The 12,442-nt window shown below is 34.0% G+C and overlaps 1 protein-coding gene across 1 annotated transcript; it reads left to right on the top strand.

The window, feature by feature from the left end:
* Positions 1-7,265: 7,265 nt before the first annotated feature.
* Positions 7,266-7,949, top strand: LOC145246489 (uncharacterized). Its single transcript, XM_080108107.1, has one exon. It carries the CDS (start codon positions 7,266-7,268, stop codon positions 7,947-7,949), a length of 684 nt encoding a protein of 227 aa, XP_079964233.1.
* Positions 7,950-12,442: the final 4,493 nt, after the last annotated feature.

Below are 12,442 nucleotides of genomic sequence, written 5' to 3'. Positions count from 1 at the left end.
TAATTATGCAAATAACCGAAATAGTGGAAATTGTTTTTTTTCGGACAGTGCAGTAGCCTAAAGAGAAGTGCTTTTTTCTCTTCTTTTTATTTTTTTTATTTTTGATGCCATTTGACTGGAGATCAACTTCTCAACCGTAGGAGCAGTTTGGCAGGCAAAATTTTTAAACAAAAATAAATATACATACATAAATATAAATGGAAATAGTTTTGTGTTTACTCTAAGCTTTTTACGCAAATATGACGCAAGTATAAATTATGTAGAATGTTTGCATGAAGATAATTACACGTAATAGATTGATTATCCCATAAGGAAACTGAAAAAAACCCCAAAAAACAAAAAGGGAATAAATTAAAATTAGTATTTTAAAAGATATGAAAATTAGTTAGATATTTTGCTAGTGACTGCAATTTCACGACTCATATATAAGAAAGTATTTTCTTTTTAAATAAAAAAAGAAAAAAGGGTTTTAATAGAATAGAAAAAAATGTAAAAATATAACATTCTAGATTTTACACAACAAAACCCAAGTTTCTAGGAGTATGGATAATTTACACCCTAAAATTTATTTTCTCTGTTAATTATTATATGTTATTTTCAATTAAAATTTTTCTGTTTTTTTAAACTACAATATCATTAAAAAGGTTTTTTACACTGTTTGACTGTCAGCATTGAAACGGTTGAACTTTCATAGATTGATAATTTCTTTCATTCATCTTATTTAATTTACCTCCTAAAATGTTTATTCACAATTTATTCCTTATTGTATATTATAATTTTTCTCTTTAAAACTACGATATCTTTGGAATGTATTTGTTTATTAGTCTACGAATAAACAGTCCGTTTTGTTGCATACACGATAGTTATTTAATCTAGGAGACATCACTAATCTCTTTTCCTCATTCATCTTTTGCTTAGTTATTCCCCTTTATTTATTTCTCTTATATTCACAGTTGCTGGCTAATTTGTGGATTATTGTTATGTTATTTTATATATATATATATTTACCAGTACATTGCTATATAGTCTAGTTAGAAAATTCCTTTTATATGATCTTTCCTTGATATCTATCTTACTTCCTAGTTATTTAATTGCCATATTTATGTTGCGATTCTAAGCTATATAGATTTAAAAAATCTATTGTTATCAGTGCTTTACTGCCTCTATTTATGACTTTAGCATCACTCCCTTAACTGTTACTAAAATTGTTTAATCTAAACTTATATGTTTAGTATATCTCATTATTTGCTTCGGTGTTAGTTTTATAACATTTAAAGGGTAGGTTTCCCTATAATTTATATTTCATTTATATTTTATATATTAAGCATAAGTTATACTATTTTCCCCTTTTTCCTTAAGTATATTTATTTACTTATTAGTTTATATATCTTTTATTTTTGTTATTCATTTTATTTAGTCTGGTATAATGCAGGATGACAGGAATTTAATCTTTCGCAGCCATCTCTGACTACATCCATTTGCTTATTTAATAAATCTTTCTTATAAGTAAATATGTGACATATTCTGTAATTTTTTTTATTTTTTTGGTTTATACTTACTAACTCTCCCTACTATGTACCCTTTTAATTTATATTCAGTTTTATTTACTTTTATTTATTTAATTTATATTCAGTAATATTTCTACCCATTCATCTATTGTCATATTGTTTATCTTCTTACTTTTCCTGACTCTATGATTCATTCCGTTATTAGTAATATTATCGTTATTGTTGTCATTCTCATTGTTATTGGTGCTTGTTTCATTGCCTATCTTTAACTTGAAAGATGTTGAGTGGTTACGGAATCTATCTTTGAATTAGCGGTTTGTCGATCCCAAGCTTGCCTTACTATAGTTTTCAGTTATGACACATTTATAGACAATATTTGAAGTTAGGCATTTTGCTTCTAGTGGACATTCATTTTGATTTCTGCAATTGCAAATATTTTCACAATATTGTTCCTGGGTATCCTTATCTCTTTTTTTCCTGATTGTGTTCAATTTTGCATTGTTGGAACTTATAGTTTTGGTTAAGTCAGATAAAGTAGAGAAGGAAAGTTTAATTGTATTTTTATTAATTATTTTGCATAGTTTATATAATGGAGGTAATTTGGTAGAGTTCTTTCGGAATGTTATTTTTGTATGTGGTCACTGTACAGCGGATCCAACCAGATCTGCTATCTTTGTTTGCTTTCTCCACTTTTTTCTCTATTGAGTTTTATTACTTTTTGTAGTTTTTAAAAAAAACTTTTTATCTTTACTAGTTTCTCCAGAGCAATATTATATGATAGTACAATTGACGGTCTATTATTTTTTCTCCCATTTACGTTTCTATCTTGAACATCCGTTGTATATCGTGCTTGATTATACTGTTCTTTATTAAAGACTTGCTTGCTTTGCGATAGTTTTAAAATTCTTTTTGAAATGCTAGAGATGATGGCTTTTTCATGGTTTTTGTATAATTTGATTTGTAGTCTATATAGTATAGAGTTTGGTTTGACTTATGATAAGGCTCGTATGAATTATTTTAAAGTTTTAGTGTTACATAATTAGTTTGCTATTTTGTTATTTATATCCATTGTTATTCTTAGGTTTAATTCACTAAAGAAATGCTTAATCGTTTGTTTAGTTTTCTCTAATATTCTATTACTGGAATCTACGAGAAATGGTGCAATATCTAAACCCCTATTTAGGTCTGGAATTTAAGTATTTATTTTCCTCCAAATATATAGTTTATCAGAGTCCAAAACCCCATCATTATATCAAAGTTAAGATTCATATTTTTATAGTCTATAGCTTATTGTTACATCTTATCAGGATTCTACTTCAGTTGTATTTGTTTTCTTTATTGTTTGTTCTGATGCATTTTCAAATAAGCTAGACGAAATGGATGGGTAATATCGGCCTATATTAAACGTTATCAATTTTCTGTTCCTTTCTTGAGGTAATCTATTAAACCAGCTAATAACGTTTCCAGAGGAGATTCAAACGATATTTTCATTTTGTTTTTTTCATGTTGGTATGATTTTATCTAATATTTTTACTGGTACAACTTAAATCTGACATGCATGATAATATTAGTCTAATTGAAAAGTTATTGCTAAAATGTAATTTATTATCTTTCAAAGTAAAACGTAGCCGTAATGGTGTTTATAACTCTATTTTATCGTGGATGTTCGTTTTTTTTAACATATACTGAATGCCGATGAAATAATGCCGTGTACTCCATTTACTTCTGCAATTTTGCTGTTCATTTTTAGTTTATCCTTATTAGTATATTATCGCAATCCATACTATGTATATGCATTGTTTTATCCGCCGGGATCATCAGGTTACTGATTTTTTTAATCTTTCTTTCATATATGTATGTATACGTGTGTATTAGACCTCTTCAAAATTGACTTTTTTCTTCAAACATATGGAAACCGCTATTATTCCCATTCTCCAAGGTCTAAATTTGCTAAATATACCAGTTATTGTGATCTTGGACCAAACAAATTTTATTAGCTTTCATTTGGTACCACTTTCAATACTATAGCATCAACCTCTGGAAAGCTACAATGAAAATAAGGACATAATATCTCATATTTTGCAGCGTTTTAGAAAAACGTCAACAATAAAATTACATGGCTCTTGAGGCAGGCATAGCCAAGGTCCAAGATCACAATAACTGGTATATTTAGCTAATTTAGACCTTGGAGAATGGGAATAATAGCAGTTTCCATATGTTTGAAGAAAAAGGTCAATTTTGAAGAGGTCTAATGTATATGCATTGTTTTATCCGCCGGGATCATCAGATTACTGATTTTCTTAATCTTTCTGAAGACGCGGTTTATTTTTTACACTGTTAAATTCATGGATTTTTGCTTATTTTTCACTCTAAAATTCTTATCTAAAGAATTAATTATATCTGCGTAACTCAATTTGACCGAATTAATAATTCAATTATCCAGGGATTGCAAAAGGACTAAAAACTACCGTTTCATTGAAGCAACTACCAGCTCCATTCGTTGGACGCAAGATGGGCGCACTATTTTGCAATAATATGCTGTGTACCAAGTTTGTTTTGAATTTTACTGGTAGTTTTTTTTTGTTTTGTGATTGTCTCATTTCTTGCCTTTAACAGAGAGCATCAAATATGTTAGTTGAAATTCCCATATTGACAGAAAATAATTCCTACTATATATCTAAATTAATGAATGCAAAAGTTGTTTCATTTCTCACTTCTATGTTAGCACCAAAACGAGTTATTGTTATTGAAATCTATAATATAGCTTAACATTTTGAAATACTATCAATTAACTTTTCAGGACTTTACTTTAAACACGAAGTTGTAGTTAGGAAATAAAGCAGAACAGACTCACGGGCAACGCCTAGTTGCAACAGCTAATTATTGATAAATTTCAAATAACAAGATCAAAGCGGCGCTTAGGGTCGAAGCTAAAGAATTAATTATATAAGTGTAACTTGTTTTGGCCCAATTAATAATTTAATGACCAACGATGAGGTGATAATTAAAGTTAAGTTTCCAAATATTGTTTAAAGCATAAAGTCATAATTAAAACTGAATGAAAATAAAGTAAAATAAATAAATAAACAAAAGACTGGCAGGCAACGTAAAGTTGGTAAAGCTAATTGTTTATAAATTTCGGAAAACAGGATCAATGAACGATAGCAGTAAGCTATTCGTCTTGGAAGCTCTCATAAGGCCACCGGAAATGATGACATATTTTGTCATAGAAAATAAAATAACGGATTTAAACTGATGATAATAATAATAACCGACATAACGTATTATTTTTGATTCATCGGAGTACTCTTATAATCTTGAGTGTTATTGTTATAACGTTTCGATCGATATAACCTCCGACTTTCTTCAGGCGCATCTTGTCGAACTGAAGAATTTGGACAGACTTTCAAACAGAACCATTTATTTCTTCACGGGGGTACTATGGTTTTGTTCCCTCAGCAGTGACTGGACAGATATCCTAAATAATTCGGAATTGCATGCTACTCCTGTAAAGAAATAAAGGATTCCGTTCGAAATTGCACCCGAATTGAATATTAAGATGATTAACAGAAAGACAAATAACATCGTCAAAACAGCCTAGGGTTTTTGCTATGTTTATATAATCTTACTTATACACACACACACACACACACACACACACACACACACACACACACACACACACACACACACACATATATATATATGTATGTATGTATTGTCGTAATTTTTACTTACCGAGACTCGATGTGGAGGGGTGAAGCAATTGAATTCTGTGTGGCAGTCGTTCAAGCAAGGGTTTCATTGTTTTTTCCTTCTACGTCGAGTTCTGATTTAACCCGTTGAGTTGCAGAAACGCCCCCCTCCCCCTTTTAGTCGGTTAAAATCCGACGCTTTGCAACGAATCTCAAAAAAAAAGAATGAACGACCCTGTTCCTCGAAAGGAACTAAAGAGAAGGCTAGATCTTCTTCAAAGAAAAATAAGGATGACTGTGGTGGGGATGGAAGAAGAACCTCTGTCCTTGAATGCGTTTTTATCCTTTGAAAAGGATATAGAAGGATGGCTAGAGGAGCTAGAGGGTGTGTCTTGGAGTATGGAGGGACAACTTGCTGCCAAAGAGGAAGCTGAATCGCTTGCCGAACTATTTCAGGCTTCTTTTAAATTTAAGAGAGAGGTGCGACACCAACTGGCCACTAGTATCCCAGACCCAACCAAGTCCTTCAACCCAACCGCACATTCTTCCTTTTCAGTAGAACATTTTAAAATCAAACTGAAAGGGCCACATTTCAGTGAAAGGGATTTTGAAAGAAATAGAAGTTTTAAGGACTTTCTCACCAAGTTTTAAAATTGTGCGATGTCAATACCATCGGCAACAGGAAAGCTCTATTTTTTAGGTGTTCTCTTGAGGGTAGAGCCCTTCAACTTATTGACCACCTTTCAGTTTCCGAAGACAGTTATCCAGTGCCTCTAAAATTGTTGAAGGAACAATACTTAGATGAGGAAGAAATACGCGGCGAAATAATCCAAGGTATATTAGAATTTCGCTTGGAGAATCCTAAAGATTTGGTAGGGTTGAAGGACTTCATGATAAAAATGCAGGCGGATTTATGGGAACTTAGAGCATCATACAGCTGTGATTTATATTATGACATGTCGGCGGGTTCAATAATAATTTCTCAGGTATTGTTTGCAAAATTACCACCCAACATAAAAAATGAACTGATCAGAATTGCTGGAAAAACATACCCAACCTTGTCAGTAATCCTGTTACAGACACCAGCAATTATTAAGCGGTTTTGATTGTTAAGAAACCTGAACAGCACCATATGGCTAAGCTGAGGCCACCACCAAGACTTAGGAAATAAAAGGAAGATGAATCCCATGCCTCCCTGAAGGCTTTCAATACCAAAGTGGAATCAAAACCACAAAAATGTGAGTTTTGCAAGAAGTATGAGCATCTTTAGGAAAGTTGTCCCTACTACGTCTCCCATGAAGCCCGGATTACAAGGTGCAAGGGACTTTGGATGTGTTTTATATGCCTAAAAAAGACACATAGGTGGACACCTGTTTACATACGAATGATTACAGCTACGGTTTCATGTCGCCAGTAATAAGCATAGTGGTAGGACAGGGAAATAGTCAGTTGGAAATAAATTGTCTCCTGGACACCGGAAGTCAAAGGACCTACTTGGATACCTCTACAGCTAAAGAAAGTAGGTTGGAAGTGAAAACCTTTTTGGGCTCAAAAACAAAACCTTTTAAGGAGGCCTCTGTTGAATTAAGACTTATCACTGAGAAAGTTCACGCTCTTCAAATTCTTTCCTGTGAATTGAATCTTTCACATGAATTACGGGAGCTTCCACAGATAGTTAAAACTTGAAACGACATCGATTGACAACTAAGTATAATCCCAGAGACAATTATATTAAAATTGAGGGGCTATTGAGAATTGAAGCCATTCAATTCATAGAACCGTTCCAAATCGTCTCCTGCATGTATGGAGCCGCTTTTTCCACTCCGAAAGGACTTGTACCTTTTGGCAACTGCCATTACTTCATGTATGAGAATCAACTAAAACCAAGGCACAAAGTAGTGAGAGGGGAAAAATTAATTATACATCTTTGTTGGAAAAAATACCTCCACTTTCAGAGTACAAAATTAATTTTGTGCTGAACCAAGTGGAGAAATACCTAGACCCGTTAAAAGCTTGGTTTGAAGAAGGAAACGTCCAGAAAGGACTGAAAAGTATGTTTAACATGGAGCCACTAAGGTTACCTGCCACAGAGGAATTCTCCACCGTGGATGAAGAGATTGTACAGAAGTTTAGGAACATTATATCTTACAGAGATGGCCGATACTATGTACAGCTGCCATGGTATGAAGACAAAGTGAAGTCTGTGCCTTCTAACCACAATTCCGCTCTTAGAATACTAGAAAGAGTAGTTAAAGACCCGGAGAAGAAAGATCTCTATGATCAATACGTGGACGTCTTTAAACAACAGGAAGACGAAGGAATTATAGAGAAAATAACAGTGACTCCAGAAGACTTTCAAAATTATATATGGATTCAGCACAGACCGATACTCAAACTGGCTGATCAGACGACCACGAAGGTTAGACCTGTATTCAATTGTTCATACAAGGGGGCAAATTCTATATCTCTGAATGAGGCAGCCTATCCAGGAATCAACCTAATTGGAGACATGTTGGAACTATTGATTCGCTTTAGGGCCAACAAATATGTGTTATTGGCCGACATTAGGAAAGCATTCCTTATGATTCGTCTAGACCTGGAAAAGGACCGCAATCGTTTCTGTTTCTTTTTAAAGAAAGGTGACAACTTGCATTGTTACATATACTCTACCATCTTATTCGGTTTCAATGCAAGCCCCTTTATATTAAATTATGTTTTGAAATATCATGCAGAAAAATGTCCATAAGATGAATGTTCTCAGATACTCAGGTCGAACTTTTATGTGGACAATTTGGTGAAAACAGGAAATAACGTAAATACTCTATGTTATACACAACGGGGAAGGAGCGACTGCAAGAGGGTAACTCTGAGATACAATGCTGTAACTCCAACAGTGTAGTGTTGCGAAAAAAAATGACGGCAGATGGAACTCTGTCATGGTTTGATTCTGGTGTGGAGAAAGTTTTAGGGTATTTGTACAGCCCCCAACATGATACTATGAAGATCTGTACACATCAATACGATGTAGCCGCATCAACAAAAAGGGAAATGCTGTCTGACGTTTCCAAAATGTTTGATCTCTTGTCCCTTTGTTTTCCAGTAACAGTGAGGAGCAGAATGCTGATAGAACTTTGGAGGCAAAAGTTGGATTGGGATGATGAAGTTCCAGAGGAGTCAAAAAAACATGGAAAGCTCTGGCGAAGGACTTAACACAATTGGGTTCTATATCATTTCCAAGGAGAGTCCTAGACGAAAATAAGCTACTAAAATTTTTCTGTTTTGTGATGTCTCCAAAAATGCTTATGCCGTACAGGATGGACAGTCAGCACTGGTGTTTGCTAAAGCCAAAGTAGCACCCTTACAAGGTAAATCGCACCCCACTTTGGAGCTTTTGTCAGTATTCCTGGCATTGAAATGTTTTCCCTTTATAAAGGAAGCCTTAAAGAACTCCCTGATAGAAAAAGTATATCTTCTAACGGACGCTCAAGTAGTATTGGCTTGGATACCAGCCAAGTCGATAACCACAAAAACATCTTTGCGCGCAACAGGCTGCAAGATATAACGCAAATGTCAGCAACAATCAGGTCGGAGATGAAGTTGGAGTTGAGTTTCCAATACGTGCCAACTAAGGAAGCCCTAGCTGACTATATCACACGAGGACTAACCTTTAAAAAATTTCAGGAAAACCTTTCCTATTGGTATGAAGGCCATGCGTGGATAAAGCAGGAAGAAATTCGGTGGAACAGGCTCGAGTTAGGTTGCCTTTCTGAAGAACAAAAGGAATGCGTTCATTCTGCAATGAATTTGTTTATGAGACATAAAAACGAAAGTCCCCCTATAGTCTCTGTGGAAAGATTTTCCAACTTCAACAGATTAGTTAATGTAATGACTTTGGTGTTCAAGTTTGTCAACAAAACGTTGAAGAGAAGTAAGGACAATCACCTCCTGGCAAAAATTTATTTGATAAAATTAATGCAAATGGAATCTTTTGCCTCAGAGTTAGATTTTTTGTTGGACCCTGAAGGTAAAAGTCCACCAAAAACTAGTGAAAAACTTAAACCTATACCTGGATCCCTCCAATATCATTCGTTCAAGGGAAGGATATGTGGATCAAGATGGCATACATATGAGGTGCAGAATCCAATTCTTTTGGGTAAAAAAACACTATTTAACAGGTTTAATTATAAAGGAAACTCATCAGAGAAACCAACATTAAGGTTTGGCAACAACCTTAAATGAAATAAGGTTACAGGGGTATTTGATACCACAGGCCAGACAGGCTGTAAAAAAAATGTGAGTACTTGTGCCAAGTGCAAAAAATACAATGCCACTGCCTTCTTGACACCGAATGCAACAGACCTTCTTAGCTCTAGAGTAAATTTAGTAAGACCATATCTCCATACTGGTGTGTATTACACCAGTCACATCTGGGTTAAGGGAGAAGTGAAGGACTATAAAATGTATATCCTTATCTTTACCTGCATGTCTATCAGAGCTGTTCACATGGAACTAGTCCCAGATATGAGTGTATCTTCATTCTTATAGGCCTTTGTTCGTTTTACAAATGCGAATGGAATCCCCTCTCACCTCTACTCGGACAATGCAAGGGCTTTCATTTCTGCAGTCAAAATAATTGATAAGAGGTTGATCACTGATGAATTCGGGGAGAAGTTTGGTTCTTATCACCTTAAAAATTGTATCGTACCACTTCATTCAGCTTGGTATGGAGGTGCTTGGGAAAGGACGATCAAGACAGTTAAATCCTGCCTATACAAAACTATAGGAAGAGGAAAAGTTGACTATTTTGGTCTATTAACCATGTTATCTGATATCCAGCGTGCCATTAATAGTCGTCCTCTGACTTATAGAAGCGCTGATGAGATGGATTGCCTAACTCCAAACCCTCTCATGAATCCAAATGTGGGTCAAGGTTTAATAATAAGGTTGGACAATGAAGAACTGGGACTAACGGGGCCAGTTTGTCGGATCGATTTAAAGAGGATTCTCCATCTTCGCGAAGAAAATTTAGAAAAATTTAGAAAGATGTGGCACGAAGATTATCTGTTGAGCCTTAGAGAAAGAAGTTATCTGACCCTTCCTTTAATAATCCCATCAAAACGAACGATATAGTATTAATTAAGGACCCCCTTAAAACTTGACCATTTTGGTCTATAGGCGAAGTCCTGGAGTTGATTGAAGGAAAGGATGAGTTGGTTCGTTCAGCAAGAGTAATAAAAGGAAATGGAGTTATATTGACCCATTCCATCAATCATTTATTTCCTCTAGAGATTTATTCTCTTTCGGAAAATGTGAACCAGAGCATGTGCCAGACCAAAATATATCTTCCCGACCTGATGAGAGTGTTAGAATCTGGATTTGCCCTGCATGTAATAAACAGGAAGATTTCAGACCGATGGTGGCTTGTGACCAGTGTAATGACTGGTTCCATTTTGGTTGTGTGAGCCTAGTAGATGCGCCCCCAGAAGAAAAATGGTATTGTCCAACGTGCAGGCCAATGCGTCGGGGTAGACCCAGTTTTTTAGGGGTCTAAAAGGAACAAGAAATTTCTGGTGCAGGTCTCAGGCAAGACCTTAAAAACTGCGACTAAAAAATGAATTCCCTGCTCTTTTCCCCATCTCACCTCTTGTGAAACACTTTTTTTTATTCGTTTTTTTTTTGATATGAGAATGTGTGGCAATTTTTACTTATCGGGACTCGATATGGAGGGTTAAAGCAATGGAATTCTGTGTGGTAGTCGCTCAAGAAAAAGGTTTGAAAGTGCTTGGTCGACTGCTTTTATAATAGTGTTTGCTTTTGTCCACTCACGTGGATCGGACTTAACATTTGCATAGAATCGACTAGTGGGTATAAAAACACCCCCTATCGTTGACATTGTTGGTTGGTTTTTTTATTTTAGTTAAGCAGCCCGTTTTATAGTTACTGTTACAAAGACGATCTGTCGTTGTAAGTAACGAGGCAATTCGTTGCAACTCCTGTTGATCAAGAAAAGGCGTGAAGGGTTCACCACGTAAGGTAAGGGTTTCATTGTTTTTTCCTTCTGGTTCGACCCGTTGAGTTGCAGAACCGCCCCCTCCCCCTTTTAGTCGGTTAAAATCCGACAGTATATATATATATATATATATATATATATATATATGTATTCAAAATCTAAGTAAGCTAACTCACCGTAGATTCTTTAAAAGCATAATCAAACATTTGTTTTTTCCTTCTGGTTTAACCCGTTGAGTTGCAGAACCTCTCCCTCCCCCTTTTAGTCGGTTAAAATCCGACAGTATATATATATATATATATATATATATATATATATATATATATATATATATATATATGTATATATATATATTCAAAATCTAAGTAAGCTAACTCACCGCAGATTCTTTAAAAACATAATCAAACATTTATTTGATTTATAAATCGGACCTATCGACGTAATCACCTGTCTGTCAGGATCGACACAGTTTTTTTATTTTTTAAATTTTCTTTATCTCTCATTGCATGATGTCACTAAAAGAACAAGACCAATTCGGTCTTATCAACGGTGATTATTATATGTCCCGGTTGGAAGAGACGCGTGGTCGCACGTGGAAAGTTATATAAAGTAATATAAATAAACACATATGTGTCTATCCTGAAGAAGACTTCAAACTCCGATTCATAAACAAATAAATATTTGTGTATTTAAAATAAAATCTGCGTTGAATTAGCTTACTAAACCTACATACTGAATTTGTAGTTAAACAACGCTTTCATCACAGAGGATATATATATATATATATATATATATATATATATATATATATATATATATATATATATATATATATATATATATGAGAGTGGCATAAAAACGGAAAAAAACAAGTTATGTGTTCATCAAGCTTTCGTCTTTATTATATGACTTCTTCTGGATAAATGAAATTAAGAAAATAAAATACCAGTATAATATTTGAAAATATATTTTTGATGCAATATACTGTATGTCTTTGTTCTATTTTACAAATGAAAAAGTAATTGGAAATTTAAATAAGGTGGGGGCATATTTTTGTAAAAGAAAGCTATATTTTTTATAGCATACCGTTTATATATTTTATTTATGATGCAATCCATAATTGTTTGGAACGAATATATCCGTTATAATTCAAATATTGATGTGTAACTTAAATGAAATGAGTGTAATTTTGTTATGTAATTTATTGACTGGTTATATATATATATATA

The sequence above is a fragment of the Euprymna scolopes genome, chromosome 24, assembly GCF_053919585.1.
Source record: "Euprymna scolopes isolate OS-2025 chromosome 24, ASM5391958v1, whole genome shotgun sequence".
NCBI classification, from domain to species: domain Eukaryota; kingdom Metazoa; phylum Mollusca; class Cephalopoda; order Sepiida; family Sepiolidae; genus Euprymna; species Euprymna scolopes.
This window is presented reverse-complemented; position numbering and strand designations above follow the sequence as displayed.

Excerpts from the sequence above, each read along its gene's own strand:
- LOC145246489 (XM_080108107.1), top strand. The coding sequence starts at position 7,266 with ATGGAGCCACTAAGGTTACCTGCCACAGAGGAATTCTCCACCGTGGAT.